Source organism: Littorina saxatilis, linkage group LG3 (genome assembly GCF_037325665.1).
Source record: "Littorina saxatilis isolate snail1 linkage group LG3, US_GU_Lsax_2.0, whole genome shotgun sequence".
NCBI classification, from domain to species: domain Eukaryota; kingdom Metazoa; phylum Mollusca; class Gastropoda; order Littorinimorpha; family Littorinidae; genus Littorina; species Littorina saxatilis.
The window spans coordinates 26327848-26347448 of record NC_090247.1 but is presented as its reverse complement, the minus strand read 5'-3'; the positions used below and the strand labels follow the sequence as shown (position 1 = coordinate 26347448).

At 43.3% G+C, this 19601-nt stretch overlaps 1 protein-coding gene and 1 long non-coding RNA gene across 2 annotated transcripts in view; one reads left to right on the top strand and one right to left on the bottom strand.

Annotated features, from left to right (window-relative positions):
• LOC138960882 (potassium voltage-gated channel subfamily KQT member 1-like) overlaps window positions 1-9360 on the bottom strand; it is a 42771-nt gene extending 33411 nt beyond the window's left edge. Inside the window, exon 1 of the mRNA XM_070332518.1 lies at window positions 9245-9360. Coding sequence (XP_070188619.1) covers window positions 9245-9360 — 116 coding nt within the window. The remainder of the gene's footprint in view (window positions 1-9244) is intronic.
• LOC138962000 (uncharacterized) overlaps window positions 1-19601 on the top strand; it is a 231751-nt gene that overhangs the window by 111700 nt on the left and 100450 nt on the right. The window lies entirely within an intron of this gene.

The following is a 19601-nucleotide window of genomic DNA, read 5'->3' as shown; positions in this document are numbered from 1 at the left end:
TTTCAATATCTTAGTTTTTTAGCATGATCATGTTGCTAACTCTCGCTCTCTCTCTCTCTCTCTCTCTCTCTCTCTCTCTCTCTCTCTCTCTCTCTCTCTCTCTCTCTCTCTCTCTCTCTCTCTCTCTCTCTCGCTCTTCCCCCCTCTCTCTAGATCTCTCTCTCCTCTCATTCTCTCTCTGTGTCTGTGTCTGGGTGTCTCTCTCACTCTCTGTGTGTGTGTGTCTCTCTCTCTCTCTCTCTCTCTCTCTCTCTCTCTCTCTCTCTCTCTCTCTCTCACGCTTCTTTTACTCAGCTCTTAGATTTATATGTATGAAATATTCTTCTGTTGACTTATCATTCGCCAAAATCTGGGATTTGGTAATTACAAATACGGAGCGCGCATGCACAAGAAAAGGAAACGAAAGAGAAGGGAGGAGGGAAAGGAAGATAGGAAAGGAGAGAGGGGGGAAAGGAGGAGGCTGGGGAGCAGGAGGAAAAGAGGTGAGGGTGAAGAAAGAGGCAGACAGCGAGACTCTGACAGAGAGAGAGAGACAGAAAGAGAAAGAGACAGACAGAGAGAAAATGAGAGACAGCGAGACTCTGACAGAGAGAGAGACAGAAAGAGAAAGAGACAGACAGGCAGAGAGAGAGAAAAAGAGAGAGACACACACACAGACAGACAGACAGAAAGACAGACAGACAGACAGAGAAAGAGACAGACACAGAGAAAATGAGAGCCAGTGAGACTCTGAGAGAGAGAGAGAGAGAGAGAGAGAGAGAGAGAGAGAGAGAGAGAGAGAGAGAGAAAGAGACAGACAGAGAGAAAATGAGATCCAGTGAGACTTTGAGAGAGAGAGAGAGAGAGAAAGAGAGAGAGAGACAGAGACAGAGACAGAGAGAACATGAGAGACAGCGAGACTCTGAGAGAGAGAGAGATAGAAAGAGAAAGAGACAGACAGAGAGAACATGAGAGACAGCAAGGCTCTGAGAGAGAGAGAGAGAGAGAGAGAGAGAGAGAGAGAGAGAGACAGAAAGAGACAGACAGAGAGAAAATGAGAGCCAGCGAGACTCTGAGAGAGACAGAGACAGACAAAGACAGACAGAGAGACAGATAAACAGACAGACAGACAGACAGACAGACAGACAGACAGACGGAGAGACAGACGGAGAGACAGACGGAGAGACAGACAGACGTACATGCACATATATCTGACCCTCACTGCGTTTGAAGACGTTGCCCACCGAACATTCGTGACATAAGGTAGTTTCATGTTTTCGTTCCATATGTTGTTTTGTGTGTGAAACGATTGTATACAGCAAAAGTGACAAAACACGCGTAAACCAAGTTAGTTAGTTGTGTGTGGGGGCTTTTTTTTGTGTTAAAGAAGTAGGGCCTGTATCCATTCTGATCTTCAAATTCTACTTCCTTTCATCGGTTTTAAATTTCAGCCAGTTTACTGATCACCGACTTCTATTTTTATTCCCGCGAGATTTGAATGAATGACATAAGCGGAAAGAGCTATATGAACCCTACTTCCGGTTACATCGCACCAAGGAGGGCAGAGAGAGAGAGAGAGAGAGAGAGAGAGAGAGAGAGAGAGAGAGAGAGAGAGAGAGAGAGAGAGAGAGAGAGAGAGAGAGAGAGAGAGAGAGAGAGAGAGAGAGAGAGAGAGAGAGAGAGAGAGAATTCTAATTCCCTGACCAGCGGACTGAAAGGAAATGATCTGATTTACGAGAACAATTCAAATCGTGCCGCAAACCTGCATCGACCCTGAAAGACATTTCAAATCCATTCTCTTGGAGAAACTTGGCAAATATCTCTCTCTCTCTCTCTCTCTCTCTCTCTCTCTCTCTCTCTCTCTCTCTCTCTCTCTCTCTCTCTCTCTCTCTCTCTCTCTCTCTCTCTCTCTCAAACCGAGTGATTGTCCATAGATACAAACACACGGCATGTATTACATTACTGTCTGAGCGAACGACGACGAAGAAGAAGAAAGTATTACATTATGTGTGTGTGTGTGCTTGTGTGTGTGTGTGTGTGTGTGTGGGGTGTATGTATGTGTGTATGTACGTGTGTGTGTGTGTGTGTGTGTGTGTGTTTCTGTGAGTGTGCATGTGTGTGTGTTTGTTTGCGCGGATGTATTTATTGTTGTCGGTGGTGTTTTTGCGCCATTACATTATAATTTTTTTTTATATTACATGTATGTCGTTTCAATTTTTAGGGGGAGGGCGGTCGTTTCAATTGTGTTCATTAGATTTGTACTGTTTTTGTGTGGTTTCGTGGGCGCTAAACTAGCATTGCTTTCAGACATATCCCTCGTTGCGAAAGAAGAAGGAGCAGAAGGAGGGAAGAGAGCGGAAGGAGGTGAAACTAAACCACTAGATATGATTCTGTATCTAATCATTGCTGCTGCGGGAATATTGAATTAGCTAGTCTGCGTTAGTCATCATCTGTCCCACCCCCCACCCCCATTTTCCACCAACCTTCCCGATTGCATTCCACAGTTATTGTTGTATATTTCAAAGTGAAATCATCTTCCCGTCCTCGGCTACCTTCTTTGATTCTTTTGTCACATTCTTTATTTTGTTTGACATTTCTAACAAGGGTATTAGTATTTTTTGTGTACCCTTGACAGCACATCAAAAATATGTTATGTCCTATTTAGATGTAAATATGTAACCAAACTTAGTAGATGCTTAGCTTTTTCTGTGGTCGGTCCCAATTGTTCCTGATGTACTATATATGCAACCCCATGTTCTCGGAATACAATCTTGTTTAAACCAAAATAAACCCCAACGGCGGGTTAGCAAATGTTGCCAACTGACCAAGAAATGGAAACAAATATCACTCCAAATATCACAATGAATAAACAGATAAACATGAAGAGAAAACGCAGAAAACTGTACAATTTAAAATTCACATTCATCTCATTTCAAGAACGACCCACCTCACCACAAAACAACTTAATTCCCATCCATTATGTCACCAATGTGTTCACAACTGGAGATGAAAATGCACTTTTTTTTTGGCCGTGGATATTACCCGAGAAATGAACCACAAAGTAACAATCTTCCAACACCACCACCACTCCCCCATCCGCTCACCCACACACCAATACAACTTTATTTCGTATCCATTACATCACCATTTTGTTCACAACTGGAGATACAAATTGCATTTCCTTTTAGTGCCTTGGACATTTCCCGAGGAATGAAGCACAAGGTAACAATCTTCTAGCAATCCACCCCCCCCCTCCCTTCTTCCTCCTCACTCCAATTCAACATAATTTCGAACCCATTACGAGCCCATGACGTTCCAAACTGGAACGACAAAGACCGAATGCACTATTTTGTCATGCTCGCCCTGGATTTTGACACGGAAATGAAGCACAAAGTAACAATTCCCCCCTAGGGTGAGCCATTCTGGTCTTTTATTTCGTTTGATGAATGATGTATGGCCTCCGGGGGCAGACGAGGCTTATTTGTCTTCAATGGTTGACCGCTATCTCCGGACAGGGAGGGAAAGGGAAGAGCCGATTGAGAGGATGGAGGAAGCGCCCATGGGTTCATGGTCTCGATTAGCCAAGTAATCTCCCATATTACCAAGACAGGGCCAATTGTCTAGACGAATCGTTTCCTCTTTTTTCTTCTCTCCATCCCTTTACGGTAAGAATCTTGCATTCTCCTCTCATGTTTTGTCCTAATGGTTTGACTCTTGGCTGTTCCCTTTAACCCCCGATGGATTTTGTTCAAAGACAGGGGATATTATCCAATGACGAAGCCAGAAAATGCCAAGGGTGTCGTTGGATTGTGACACAAAATGGCGGGTTGTGGACTGCATTTTTTAAGTAATGCTCTATGCCCAGCAGTAAGAAACTGCCCATGATGGTTAACAATTATTGATTTTTGAAAGCAGCACAACTTTAAAATCTTGGTTATTACTTAACTGTTTCGACAAAAAGGGAAATAAATGATTTACACAGTTTAGCTACCGGGTTTGGCTTCTTCGTGTAGTTGTATAATCCATGCACTACTGCCTACAATATACATTATTCACAAAAGGTACAACCATTTGAAACACAAAAACAAGTCGCGTAAGGCGAAAATACAATATTTAGTCAAGTAGCTGCCAATTTTCAGCAAGACCGTATACTCGTAGCATCGTCAGTCCACCGCTCATGGCAAAGGCAGTGAAATTGACAAGAAGAGCGGGGTAGTAGTTGCGCTAAGAAGGATAGCACGCTTTTCTGTACCTCTCTTTGTTTTAACTTTCTGAGCGTGTTTTTAATCCAAACATATCATATCTATATGTTTTTGGAATCAGGAACCGACAAGGAATAATTTGAAAGTGTTTTTAAATTGATTTGGAACATTTAATTTTGATAATAATTTTTATATATTTAATTTTCAGAGCTTGTTTTTAATCCGAATATAACATATTTATATGTTTTTGGAATCAGCAAATGATGGAGAATAAGATAAACGTAAATTTGGATCGTTTTATAAATTTTTATTTTTTTTTACAATTTTCCGATTTTTAATGACCAAAGTCATTAATTAATTTTTAAGCCACCAAGCTGAAATGCAATACCGAACCCCGGGCTTCGTCGAAGAATACTTGACCAAAATTTGAACCAATTTGGTTGAAAAATGATGGCGTGACAGTGCCGCCTCAACTTTCACGAAAAGCCGGATATGACGTCATCAAAGACATTTATCGAAAAAAGGAGAAAAACGTTCGGGGATATCAATCCCAGGAACTCTCATGTAAAATTTCATAAAGATCGGCCCAGTAGTTTGGTCTGAATCGCTCTACACGCACGCACGCACACACACACACACACACATACACCACGACCCTCGTTTCGATTCCCCCTCGATGTTAATATATTTAGTCAAAACTTGACTAAATATAATTATATTGTAACAGTTTAAAATTGATTACTTCGACTTCTGTTCGTGATATTTTCAAAGAAACCTGGTCCTGGCATTTGCATAGTGCAATGTTTATATTGATGATTGTAACCAAATGTTTCAGTTTATTTTAAAGAGAAGATTTTGTCTCCTACGCATATGCACCAATCTTTTCTTGCCTACACGACAGAAATTGACTTCTTTGACATTTCAGCCAATCCAAACCACTGCTTGGGTTCCATATAGTTGAGCATTTATCCTCGTGCACACCGCCCAAGGCCTCTCCTTTCCATGTTGCACGTGATTTCCAATGGGATGTTAGATTAATGGGATCGATCTGTCATTAGCTGTTGTGCTGTTCATGGACATGAGAAATGTTATGCACGCTGTTTTGCAATTAGTGCAGCAGATGTTATTTGTGTACACTGAGAGGCTTCGATAGAGACAGAATAACATCTGGCAGCTTATGCTTTATGGGCACTTTATTTTGTTCGGCATTTACATGCGGTAGTTCCTTTTCTGTGTTGTCTTCTCTGTTTGGTTTCGTTTTCTCTGTCTGTCCGTCTGTGTGTCTGTCTGTGTCTCTCACTTTCTGTCGTCTCAGTGTGTGCGTGCGTGTATGCGTGCGCGCGCGCGTATGTGTGTGTGTGCGTGTGTGGGTGTGTGTGTGTGTGTGTGTGTGTGTGAGAGAGAGAGTGTGTGTGTGAGAGAGAGAGTGTGTGTGTGTGTGTGTGTGTGATTGTGTGTGTGTGTGCGTGTGAATGTGTTTGTGTGAATGTGTGTGTGTGTGTGTGTGTGTGTGTGTCTGAGTGTGTGCGTGGTGTGTGTGTCTGAGTGTGTGTGTGTGTGTGTGTGTGTGTGTGTGTGTGTGTGTGTGTGTGTGTGTGTGTGTGTATGTGTGCGTGCAGCAAAAATCTAGGATCGTGTTCTGAAGCATATGCACAACTGAGTCAAAAAGGATACCGTAATTTTAATCAATTTTTTATCAGCATCTCACATCAGAGTTGGAATCGCAGGGTTTAAATGGCACTCATGATCAGACATGAAATTGTAAAAACATGGGGTTGAGTCGCCGCGCTACAATACATTTTCAACAGACTCTCGGTATCCCTCTTCTAATCCCCCACCCTCACCACCCAAACACCCACCCCATTGTCCGCAAATGAGCAAAAGACCCTCAGTGTGGTCAACCTCATTAGCAACCAGAAGGGAACGGTCAATCATGCCCGATACGCCCGCTTCCGCTGACACGTCGCTTCTAATTGCTACACCCAAGCGACTGCTGACACGTCGCTTCTAATTGCTACACCCAAGCGACTGCTGAGACAAAAGGGGCACGTGCGGCCTGCAAGATGACAGCTAGGTTTACTTGGTCTTTTATTATTGAGGGGTTAAGGACGACCCCTCTTCTCCAAAGTCTTGGGAGTGGTGAACATGTGTCGTTGGTTTGCCGTTCTCATGAGATCAGTTACTTTTGTTTTGTTTCGTTTTCACTCCTAATTTGTGCATTTTCACAACATTTTCTGTTTCATCTATATATATATATATATATATACGACTTGTGTGTGTGTGTGTGTGTGTGTGTGTGTGTGTGTGTGTGTGTGTGTGTGTGTGTGTGTGTGTGTGTGTGTGTGTGTGTCCGCGATGCACGGCCAAAGTTCTCGATGGATCTCTTTCAAATTTGGTGGCCATATTCAGGTACACCCCGGACACAACCTGATCGATGAGATATTTCAACACGTGCTCTCAGCGCGCAGCGCTGAACCGATTTTGGTTTTTCTCTGGATCCATTCCCAGTAACTCTTCCTTATCTTCGCCAGTGTTTTCAGCGTTTATCTCCCTTCCTTCGTGTGGCGTCAATCCATATTCCCGTTTCTATTTTTAGAAGGTCACTGTCGACAACGCTCAATCCATATTCCCGTTATACTATTTTTAGAAGGTCACTGTCCCGGCGAAGCCGGGTATTACTCTTCTCCAGTGTTTTGCGCGTTTATCTCCCTTCCTTCGTGCGCCGGCCAAGCCGGCGTACACCCGGCAAAGCCGGCTCTACTTCTTCCCGGCGAAGCCGGTACCCGGCGAAGCGGGTAATCATCTAGTCTGTCATACATGGTGTCAATTGGAAACAAACGAAACAAAACAGAAGTAACTTATCTTGTGAAAACGGTAGTGCACTCGAGAAGGTTTGGAAAAACCACGACAGTAGCTTATGCCTTTCAACCCGTACGGGGCCCTTCAACATGTGACAGACTGACAAATCCACCTAACCCATTCGTTCTTCGAGAGAAGTTTTCCGGGAAAACCTTTTCAGTGCCTCAGGGTCAGCTCAGGGTCAATGTCATACATGTATGGCCGGACGAAGCCATGTTAACGGAAGGGATATAGGGCCGTTTTCAGTGGATTTTCACACTGCTAAAACCTGACTTTCTCGCAGTTGTTTTGTCTGCAATGCCTTAGAACTCTACAAATAGTTAAGTATTTCGCATGTGTGTTGTAATTTGCAAGCAAACATCGTACATAATAAAGTTAATCGACTTTGGTACAATTTGTAAAAACGAGGGCATTACCCGATACCCCCTTTTCAATTATGGCCTTGGGGACTGTCACGTGACATGGCCCATCGTTGTTACCGTTCTCACGAGATCAGTTCCTCGGCTTTTTAGCGAAACCGTGCTGGCGTATTCTTCAATTCATTTCAGTGTCATTACCACGTCAGCTGTAACCGTGGCCGAACGGTTATGGCGCTCGCCCGTAAAGCCTCTGAGTCCAGTTCAATTCGCGGTCTGCCGTCCTGTTTCTTTAACCCTTTGTCAAATTTGTTTATTTTTGTTTATTTTTATTCATGTGTAAAAGATTACGTTGCCAGGAATATCAAAATTAAATTATGGTCCTGGAATCTATTTTCTTTAATTTTTCTCCAACGTAACTTTTTGTTTGCTCTTTTTTGTGTTCTCATGATGGTTTGTTTGTTTGCTTGTTTGTTTGCTTGTCTCTCTGTATTATTTGTGTTTGTGCTGTTGTTGTTTGTTGTTTTCCCCCATTATTTTGATGCCTGTTGTTGCTGTTGTAGTAGTAGTAGTAGTAGTAGTAGTAGTAGTAGTAGTAGTAGTAGTAGTAGTAGTAGTAGTAGTAGTAGTAGTAGTAGTAGTAGTAGTAGTTGTAGTTGTTGTTGGTATGTTTACGAAATTGACTTGAAGAATTTTACAGAATGTTCATGTATTGGTCACGCCGAGGCTAGAAGCAGCATTTGTTGACAAAATGCAGTAATCACTGAAATGAACATGGGAAAACAAATTCTTGTGCATCTGATATGTACAAAAAAAACCAGTTCACTAGCATACACACTCTTCAATAAAACCATGACTCCTCGTTCGCACACGTGTCAAGTCGTTTTAATTCCCGTTCCTCCCTCGTCACAAAAACAGCACAAGACCAAAATAAAATGTCCACACGACAAATACAATCATAATGTACAGTACATGTACATCATGCTCTATCCATGATATAATATAACCGTGCGAAGCAACATTTAGTTAATCGACATTCAAGTAACGATAGTTTATGTGAATGCGGCACTGGCCATTATTTCTTTGAATGCCCAACTTATTTGCAAGAACGCCAGGATACCATTTATAGCCTTCATAGTCGTTATCTTAATACTGTTATATCATTAGAAGGGGATATGAATGCAAGTCAGCTTGAAAACATTAATATATTCAAAACCGTTCAGGAATTTGAAAGACTAACTGGCGGGTTTGGACAAAATTAGACAAACACAGAATCCCCTCCCCCCGGTCTGAATACATGCCCTTTAATCCGTTTTCCTTTGGTGGTTATTTAGCTAGAGTGTGTCAAACGTGACAACATCGAAAATGGAATTCACAACAATGTGAATCAGTGTCAATAACGCGTGTGCCCTCCGTTGTGTGCCAGGCATTCAACACATCGTTGGCGCATGGAGTGGATCAGGTTGCATATGAATGCTCTGGGAACTCCATTCCACTCCTGCTGGAGCCATTGCAGCAGTTGACCCAGATTGGCAGGAGGAGCCTGGGTGATGTTGCTGTTCCCGACGACAAAGCTCGTCCCACATGTGCTCTATGGGGTTCAGGTCCGGGCTGTTGGCTGGCCACAGCATCCTGTTGACCCTGGCCTGCTGGATGAAGGTGTTTACAGCTGCAGAGCGATGGGGAGGTGCGTTGTCATCCTGTCATCGCACGACGGCCGATCGCTTGGAGGGCTGGAACGACCAGGGGTTGCATGATCTCATTCTGGTAGCGGACACCGGTCAAGTTGCCCACTACATGGTACAGAGGTGTCCTTAGACGTGTGCTGATCCCTCCCCAGACCATCACAGAGCCTCCGCCAAAATGCTGTCGTTCCCGAACAGCGCCTTCTGCGAAGCGCTCTCCGCGACGCCTCCACACTCGGATGCGACCATCAGCAGGTTCCAAGCAAAAGCGGGACTCATGTGTAACAACACCATGAGCCCACTGCTGACGTTGCCACCTCACATGTTGAGTGCACCAGGCTCGGCGAGCTGCTCGGTGATTAGCAGTCAGAGTTGTTCCTCGGACTGGACGTCTTGCACGCAAGCCAAAGTTGTGTAAGCGGTTTCGGATCGTCTGACCACAAACAACAGTGTTGGTGGTAGCTTGTTGGCGTTGCCTAATGTTGTTTGCCGTAGCCATTCTTTGTTGCATGGCCTGCCTCTGAATGAAGCGATCTTCTCTTTGTGTGGTGACTCTGGGCCGACCAGAACGTTGTCGCTCCTGCACTCTTCCAGTTGCGTGGAATCTCTGTTTTAGTCTGATGATGACAGAGGGAGCCACTGCAAGCCTCTGGGCCACTTGCCTGGCAGCAACACCGTCTTGTAGCCATCCTATTGCCCTTCCTCTATCCAAATCGCTCAGTTTTCTTCGTGGGGGCATGTTGCTACTGTGCATAATTGTGTCAGCGTGTCAACCTTTAAACACAAGCTGGTGAGCGATGTTCATAGCCAGGACCCTGTTGTAGCACGTGCATCACAACCTTTTGCCCTGGCATGCGTTCCGCAAATTTCATGGGGCTATAAAAAACACCCTTTTTCTTCCAAAATGCAGAAGCTTTTGAGAAGTCCCACAAAGGGAAATAACTCTGCCTGCCAAACAAAATTCTAGGTCAAGACTCATTGTTCATTTGTTAATTCAAACACATTAATTTATTAATTATTATGTCAATGTTTAATTTTTGGCAATTTTTTATAATTAAATCCGTTTTTTCAACCGATCCTTAACTTTTTTTTGAAGAGTGTATGATGGAGTCCGTACATAACCGTTTCTTTTATTTTTACACAGCTTCGACCCCTGTTGATTTTAATCAACCAATTTTCTTGTTCTGTCTCTACGAACACATTCATACATTTATCTTGTTGTGCTCTCCTTCTATATCACACATTCCATGGCTTTGTAAATTTGTATTTGATTAAAAATACTGTTTAAACCACTTTGTCTTTCGCTTGTAAGGCAAAAAAAAAAGTTGTATGTTTCTGGTCACCCGACCCTACCTAGTTTTTTTCCCGCCGACCCTAGACTTTTTTTTATTGCATTTGTAAAAAAAAAAAGCAGAAAAAAAAGCGTCAAAACGAAAGTAACAGACGGCAGACGAGACAAGGGGGATAACCCCGCATCCGTTTTGTCTCATTTGTTTTGTAATGTGTTGTCTTTCTCTTTGTATAGTAAGTCCAGTCTCTTTGCGTCACTGTATAGTTATTTTCTACCCTGACCCCCCCCCCCCCCCCAAAAAAAAAACCTACCTACCTGCCCTATTTTTTGTAGCCATGTTACCAGGAACATACAACTTTTTTGTGGGGCCTAATACCTGTATTTGCATATCTGTTTTTTCTTGGGGGGGAGGGGGGAGGGGAAGAGGGGGGAGGGAAGGGGGGGGGGAGGAGCTGCTTACTAAATGTTTAGGTTGATTGACTGGTGAGAATGGTTAACTCTTCTGTGTTCGTTTTTTCCAGTGTAGTTGATGTGTATGTGTGTGTGTGTGTGTGTGTGTGTGTGTGTGTGTAAGCGTGCGTGCGTACGTGCGTGCGTGCGTGCGCGCGCGTGTGTGTGTGTGTGTGTGTGTGTGCGTGCGTGCGTGCGTGCGTGTGTGTGTGTCTGAGAGAGCTCACACACGCTCTTTCCCACGTGGTATTACCCTTTTTTTCTCTCCCATTCCAATCTGCAAGAGTTTCGCAACTTCCATTCTCCCCCCCTTTGCTGTTTTTTTCTGTACTTTTACGACATCAATGTACGCAACCCTTTATCGTTCTTTTTCAGTTATATTTCTTCTCAAACGCGTGGGACCGGCACGGTTGGCCTAGTGGTAAGGCGTCCGCCCCGTGATCGGGAGGTCGTGGGTTCAAACCCCGGGTCATACCTAAATTGGCAATCTAGTGGCTGCTCCGCCTGGCGTCTGGCATTATGGGGTTAGTGCTAGGACTGGTTGGTCTGGTGTCAGAATAATGTGACTGGGTGAGACATGAAGCCTGTGCTGCGACTTCTGTCTTGTGTGTGGCGCACGTTAAATGTCAAAGCAGCACCGCCCTGATATGGCCCTTCGTGGTCGGCTGGGCGTTAAGCAAACAAACAACACAAACGCGTGGGGAAAATGGAATATTGATTGATGACATCAGCTGTTAGCTCGCAGATAAAAAGGCATGAATGGAAGAGATTAGTTTTATAAACATCTTTCATGATCAAACGTTAGCCCATCGATAAAAAGGTAACGTATAGCTCATAACTAGGAGATGAGCGAAGAAGATTTATCTTGGACAAGATTAGTTTCAAAGTTTCATAAATATCCTTTACAATTACCTCCCTTACTTCATAGATATAGCCTGCTATAAATGGAAAATGCCCGGAAAGGATTCATCTTTGACGAGATTAGTTTTAAGAGCTTCATAAAAGCATGTATGTGCTTGATTCTTAAATGAACAAGAAATTCCTCCGAGGTAGGAAAAACACCCCCGTTGGTCAAAGGGAAATAACCTTCTCAGTTGGTGGCAGTGAGAATGGTTATTTCCCTTTGACCAACGGGGGTGTCCCTCTATAAGTCCTTGTAGAATCTTAATCCACCAATAACTCCCTAACCGTGTGTTTGACTGGTCCCAATTTTTGTAAGGACCGTCTCAGGAATGTATAGAACCTGTTCAACAAGTTTGGTGACGATCGGTCCGTTCATTCTTGAGATCTATATGCGAACACAAACACATAAACACATCAAGCAAATCCTATACACACCCTTACACCGGGGGTGTAACAACATACCCATGTGTGTTTACAGGGATACTACTTATCTGACCGTTTTGGAGGAGTTTCTGGCAATAGGAAATAGGGAAAATAGTTGCTGTTCTTCGAGTTTTATTTCTTCAAACCCTCTTTTCTCTAGTCCCTTCTTTCTTTCCTTCCATCTTTATTTCTTCATTGCTTTGCATTTTCCTCTCTTATTTGTCGTTGTTCTCTATTGCTTTACCTCCCTTTCCTCTTTTCTGTCCTTTTTTTTTTATCTCATTCTTTACTTTCTTCTTTCAATCTTTATTCCTTCCTTCCTTATTTTCTGTCTTTCTTTCTTTCTCTCATTCTTCGTCCATAGACCAAATAACCTGGACCGCCAACTCGTCACGTGACCCTTCGAGGTTACGATGCTCGACTTTCAGGGGCGCTTAGCGTCCGGTTTGAAAGGCCAGCGATTCGAAGACAGTGAAAAGAAAGCATGCTCCAGTTATTTGTGACAATGGGAGGTGACAATGGACTGGATTTTCCAAAACTCCAAACTAAACTTAACAAAACTCATAGAAAAACATGTTCCATAATGCACTTTAGCTGAGTTTATTTTAGCATTTTCAGAACTTACCTCGGCAACTTCGTCCATGTTTACAATCGATATCTCCCTGATTTCTGAAAGGCCATGTAAGCGTAGGTTCCTAAATGCGAGAGGCCACTACCAGTCCTCGTAATAGAGAGAAAGAGCGGAGAGAGAGCTAGTTGGCGGTCCAGGATAAATGGTCTATGCTTCGTCTCAGTGACCCTTGTTTTTGAAATGTCAGACTTACGAGAAGACAGTCTGGTAAAGGAATTGACAGTTGTATGGATTAATGTACCGATTAATGGTTCGATGCGATAGTAGTGTGGCTTAATTATCTCTTGTCAATGGATTATTTCACGCGTTATACGGTCTAGTGGATATTCTTGTCAGATATCTTCCGTTCTGTGGCTCGATGAAATGTGTTCGTGTCATACCTCCCGCGGGTTAGGGGGAAGAATTTACCAGCATGTCGTAAGAGGCGACTAACGGATTTTGTTTCGCCTTTTACCCTTGTTAAATGTTTCTTGTATAGAATGTAGTCCATTTTTGTAAAGATTTTAGTCAAGCAGTATGTAAGAAATGTTAAGTCCTTTGTACTGGAAACTTGCATTCCCCCAGTAAGGTAATAGATTGTACTACGTTGCAAGCCCCTGGAGCAAATTTTTGATTAGTGCTTTTTTGAACAAGAAACAATTGACAGGTGGCTCTATCCCATCTTCCCCCTTTCCCCGTCGCGATATAACCCTTCGTGGTTGAAAACGACGTTAAACACCATATAACGAAAAAAAAATATTCGTGTCTTTCTCCGCGGGTTTCTGGTCTTCACTTAATTGATCCTAACGAAACAAATCATGTACTCTTATTTCTCTCTGAAAAGGTCACACACAGTAGCGCGCGCATGCAACCGCACGCACGCACACACGCACGTATATACACACACACACACAAGTATCCACGCACGCACTCACACACACACACACACACACACACACACACACACACACACGCGCGCGCGCGCGCGCAAAATCACACACACACACGAACAAGCACACGAACACACGAACACACGCACAAACTTACGCCTACCAGGCCCGCCCGCCCGCACACACACACACACACGTACACACACGCATATACACACAGCCACACACATCCACAGACACACAGACACAGACACACACACACACACACACACACACACACATCCACAGACACACAGACACAGACACACACACACACACACACATTCACCTTGGGTCCGCTAACCATACATGTCACGGGTTACTGCAAGTCGTGGATTGTACAACCCCGGACAGATCTGCGGTGATGTACATTTTGATTACACACTCCGAGTTCTGATTATCTTGCATATTTTCCCGAGGGTCGATTTTTAGGTAGGCCTAGTACCGAGCCTTTGGCAAGGTAATACCTGAAAATCGACCCGAGGGAAAATATGCAAGATTCTCAGGACGAGGTGTGTAAGCTATTTATCCCATTACTCCGACGTTTTCATTAAAAACACTTACTTTTTCCACTAAAACCTGCCCGTGCCTGTTTTCAGCTTGCCAAAAGCCTCCGCAGTCGAAATTCATGTCAATGAATTCATGCGCAAAGCTAGTTCCCATTTGTCAGCATAATGGACGGCGTCATTCGACTTGTATGTGGACATTCAGTCATTCATATTGCTTATAAAAAGGTCTGCTATCTGCTTTTACATTTTGAAAGTCATTTTAAATATCCCTGTGTATATTTGACATCGGCTTTCGTTATACTCGATTCGGCATACCGGGTTTATATTCTTACCAGAATTGCGCACGATAACGGCAGCGCAACGAATTCAGTTTGGGCCGTGCTGGTTTGATCGTTGACCCAAGTCAGTTCGCATGCAGTGTTATTGTTAGTCAGTCGGAGATAGAAATGTTGGCTGTCATTGCGCTGTTCTGTTTCTTTCGGTTTTCACACGTGGATCACTTACATATTCAGTCGTCGGGTTTAGGTGAGCCAAAGCTTCAATACTTCGCCTGTTGTAGACGTTATAAGCAATAAAGCTTGGAAGTTGTATGTCGGCACTGAGAGTCGGTCGCGGTACATCGCTTTCTACTTTGTCCCGGTCTTTTTATTATATGAAGTCTTATATCGCGCGCCTTTCTCCAGACTCGGACTCAAGGCGCAGGGATCTATTTATGCCGTGTGAGATGGAAATTTTTACACAATAGGGCCTACATCACGCATTCACATCGACCAGCAGATCGCAGCCATTTCAGCGCATATCCTACTTTTCACGGCCTATTATTCCAAGTCACACGGGTATTTTGGTGGACATTTTTTATCTATGCCTATACAATTTTGCCAGGAAAGACCCTTTTGTCAATCGTGGGGTCTTTAACGTGCACACCCCAATGCAGTGTACACGAAGGGACCTCGGTTTTTCGTCTCATCCGAAAGACTAGCACTTGAACCCACCACCTAGGTTAGGAAAGGGGGGAGAAAATTGCTAACGCCCTGACCCAGGGTCGAACTCGCAACCTCTCGCTTCCGAGCGCAAGTGCGTTACTACTCGATTGCGCTCTCTCTCTCTCTCTCTCTCTCTCTCTCTCTCTCTCTCTCTCTCTCTCTCACTCTCTCACTCTCTCTCTCTCACTCTCTCTCTCACCCTCTCTCTCTCTCTCTCACTCTCTGGCTGCAGCGATGTTCACTTATTAAAACTCAATTCTTTGTACCGTCGTGCTGCAAAACTTATCCTGTATGAATCGCACATGTCTACAGAAATGAAGTTAAACATCCTTAATTTCCTTCCCCTAAAAACCCACCTTGCATACAATAAGGCTGTCTTTATGTATAAAGTAGTTCATGGTGATGTGCCCAGTTATGTGCAATCCTATTTTACACATGTTACGAAGAGGTATGGGTCTCAAAATTTACTTCCTCCAATTCCTCGTATAGATCTTTATAAATCCAGCTTAGCTTTTTCAGGATCATCTCTGTGGAATTCTTTGCCAATAGAAATCAAACGATCCGCATCATTAAAGGCCTTTAAAAGGCAGTTGCACACACATTTGAGCACACTATAAACTGCCCCTGATGTCTAGTTTCCATTGTGTACTCGGATAATGTATGCAATGCTCTTAAGTGTTTTGTTTTTTATGTTTATACTCGACCATTATTTTGATGTTTTACTAGTTTAATACTTTGATTAGATACTGTTCCTTTTAGGTATGAAATGATAGCATGTGCTTGTGTGTAGATATGCGAGCGCACGCTCGCGCGCGCGAGCATGTGTGTGTGTATATGTGTGTGTGTGTGTGTGTGTGCATGTGTGTGTGCATGTGTGTGCATGTGTGTGTGTGTGTGGGTGTGTGTGTGTGTGTGTGTGTGTGTGTGTGTGTGTGTGTGAGTTTGTGTGTGCATGTGTGTGTATACGTGGGTGTGGATGTGTGTGTGTGTATGTGCGCAGTCTTTGCTTTCGTTTACAATTATTCTCTGTGCAAGTTCAAAGGACAGGTTGGAAGATTAAGCTAAGCCTAAAGCCTTTATCCTTTTGTAATACAGTTCTGAGTTCTGAGGTCTGAGTTCTCTCTCTCTCCCTCTCTCTCTCTCTCTCTCTCTCTCTCTCTCTCTATCTCTCTCCTCTCTCCTCTCTCTCTCTTTATAAACAGCTTTGTTAAATGCATTCGTTTTTGGCTACGTATATTGAGGATGCCACATCATCGCCTTCCGAGCAAGGCGTATACAATGCTGAAATATCTCCATGAACAAAATAAGAAAACATGGGCCTCCTCGATCTGTTACACTCTGTACATGTACGGTTTTGATGAAGTATGGGAAAACCAAGGTGTTGGCGATGAGAGGGCGTTCCTAACAGCATTTAAAGAAACACTTATTTCATCCTATAAGCAAACCTGGCTTGAAAATGTACAAGGAAGTGAACGTTTCTCTCTGTACAGAACCTTCAAATCAACCCTAACATTATCCAACTATTTAAGTGATTTGAAACATATTAAAGCTAGAAATCTTCTGATTAGACTTAGATTGGGAGTATCTCCTCTGAAAGTGCATCGATTTCGCTTTAATTTAAATGCAACCTCCGCTGATTTATCTTGTCCATTTTGTTGTGGCAGTGTTGAAGATGAAGTCCACTTTGTTTTAGTATGCCCAAAATATGCTGAGTTAAGAGAATATTATATTCCACGAAAATACACTAGAATCCCATCATTGTTTAAATTAACCATGCTGTTTTCAAACACTAGTAAGCCGCTATACGCGCTATGTAAGCTTCATATTGAATGATTGATTGATTGATATTGCTACGTTTTTCTACATTTGTCATGAAGGCGCTTTCCATTCGTAATCCATAATCCGTAAACGAAACAGGGCGATACTAGTAGGATGTTTTTGTTTACTATGTGCATTTGTATGCTGCTACTTCAGATGTGCTCATCTCCATGAAAAGGGCCCAAGGCCTACTCATTAAAACATTCAGACTTCAGACCTCTCTCTCTCTCTCTCTCTCTCTCTCTCTCTCTCTCTCTCTCTCTCTCTCTCTCTCTCTCTCTCTCTCTCTCTCTCTCTCTCTCTCTCTCTCTCACGGTTCTGTGTAGATGGCTGTCTGTGTAAAAATTAGGGAGTATCGTCCCTTGATCCCACTCGCGATACTCGATGAACAGGCCTTTTTGACCATGCAGTCACTTCAGCCAGCGAAATATCTCGACTCCGCTCTTTAAATCCATGCAGAATGTGCGTATCGTATGAAGTATTCTTTATTTTCTCAATATTGACACATGTAGGCCTGTACCTATACGTGATATTGACTTTGACACCACAAAATATTTCAGTCGTATGTTGAAAAAAGTAGTCCATCTGTAAACTCTAAATATGCAGATGACCTCTATAAACAATTCAATTGTACTCTGAAATCAAAGACAATGACCAATGACAGTTGAGATCAAAACTCGGTTGTGATGGGATATCCATATGGTTGTGATGGAATATTCAGAATAATCACCTCCTCAGCTAACAGAGACAAAGAGGCAGGTCATGGGATACATGATAATTCACCCGTGAAAAAAATAAGGTACTTGGTACCTTTAACGATCCTTGCTATGTTTCTCTGCCTACTACTAAACCACTCCTTCGCCCATTAACAACTTGCTACAGCAGTCTGAGTCACCGGTAACAAAATTGACTGAAACATCCCGGAAATCCCTGTCACTGTCTAGTCATTTAAGACACCATTGAAGACAACACCCACCAACTATCGAGCCAGACATGTTGTTACTTCCTCGGCCGTCTCAGTATCGTTGAAATCTCGTTTCACGCGAGACGCTCGCGTTACATCCCCATCCGGGCATTTTTCTGACGGAAGAACACCTTGCAGGGTCGTCATTTAGGGACGGAAATGTACACCGTTTGGAATTACGGGTGTCGTATTTAATGGCGCCTTTGCAGTTGTCACAGCTTGATATAAGCAAAAAATACGCTCCTCGCTAAAGATAACAAGATCTAAATCACCACTTTTTAGGACGTGTACGGGAACGTGTACGGGTAACGTCATCAAATCTAGTTTTTCGTCATGCGTTTGCCAAGATGTGTAGTCTTGGTGGGAGCAAAACAACGTATGATTTGGAACATTGGAGCTAAAAAAGTGAGTCACGGTTGACGCAATATCTACACGTACACGTCCAGGTCTTTGCTACACGTTCGACCATCTAGAACACTGTATTAATTGCAGTGTCAAAAATTAACCCTCTTCGTTAAAAGCCCGACGTGTCCCTAGAACTTGAAAATAAAGTTTACAAAATGAATTAAATTTCAGCGTTACAATGATTGCTTGTCACGGCAATTTGTGACCCTCCACCACGAAATGAGTCGCATGTCACCTCGCGCGGTTCTGCGCTAGGCTTAATATAAGTCCGGGCAGTGTCTGGTAACAGTGTGAGGGTCACCTTAGTCACAGGCTTATAACTCAAACAGTTTTCGCTCTTTTCTAAAACGGTTTTCACCACTGGATAGAGCATAAAAAAAACTCTTTAGGAAAATGTACAAATATGAAAATCATGCAAAGGTGACATGCGACTCATTCCGTGGTGGAGGGTCACATTTGACCTTAGTTTTAAGACTCTACGACAATTCGACATCATTATATGTCTTCAAAGGTTGGTACCTTGCAACAACTTCCTTGGATTTGTGACACTCTTGAACTGTACCTGTCTGGTCAACTTGTCATTACTTAGATAGACTCACATGCTTGAGATCGTTCGAAGACATGGAACAGATTGGTAACAGACGGAAGTGTGGAAAAAGGTTTGTTGAATTCAACCCGGAAGAACTAAGTGTTCAATGACCCCCACCGACCTTACATCGGGTACATGACACTGTAACAGCAGGCTGAGTGTGTGTGTGTGTGTGTGTGTGTGTGTGTGTGTGTGTGTGTGTGCGTGCGTGCGTGTGTGTGTGTGTGTGTGTGTGTGTGTGTGTGTGTGTGTGCATGTGTGTGTGCGTGTGTATGTGCGTGCGTGCGTGCATGCGTACGTGCGTGCGTGTGTGTGGGTGTGTAAATGTGTGTGTGTGCGTGTCTTGCTGCGTGGTCGATTCTTGCCGATGTATTGTAGTATATTTTAGTACCCAATACATAATATCGGCCTTTTACGTATCCGGCTTTTGAAGGTACCTTCCTTCTCCTAAACTGCTATACATCCGTCGAAACCTCTAAATGGGATACTAGCATCCTTCTGCTTGGACACATACCTAAATCAACTGTCTGGACGCATCATATTCAGAATAGGATTCATTTTGCTGATTAATTTTACACACACAAAATAAACATGGCAACAACAATCAAAATATTTTAAATACATAAAAAAACAAACACACACAAAA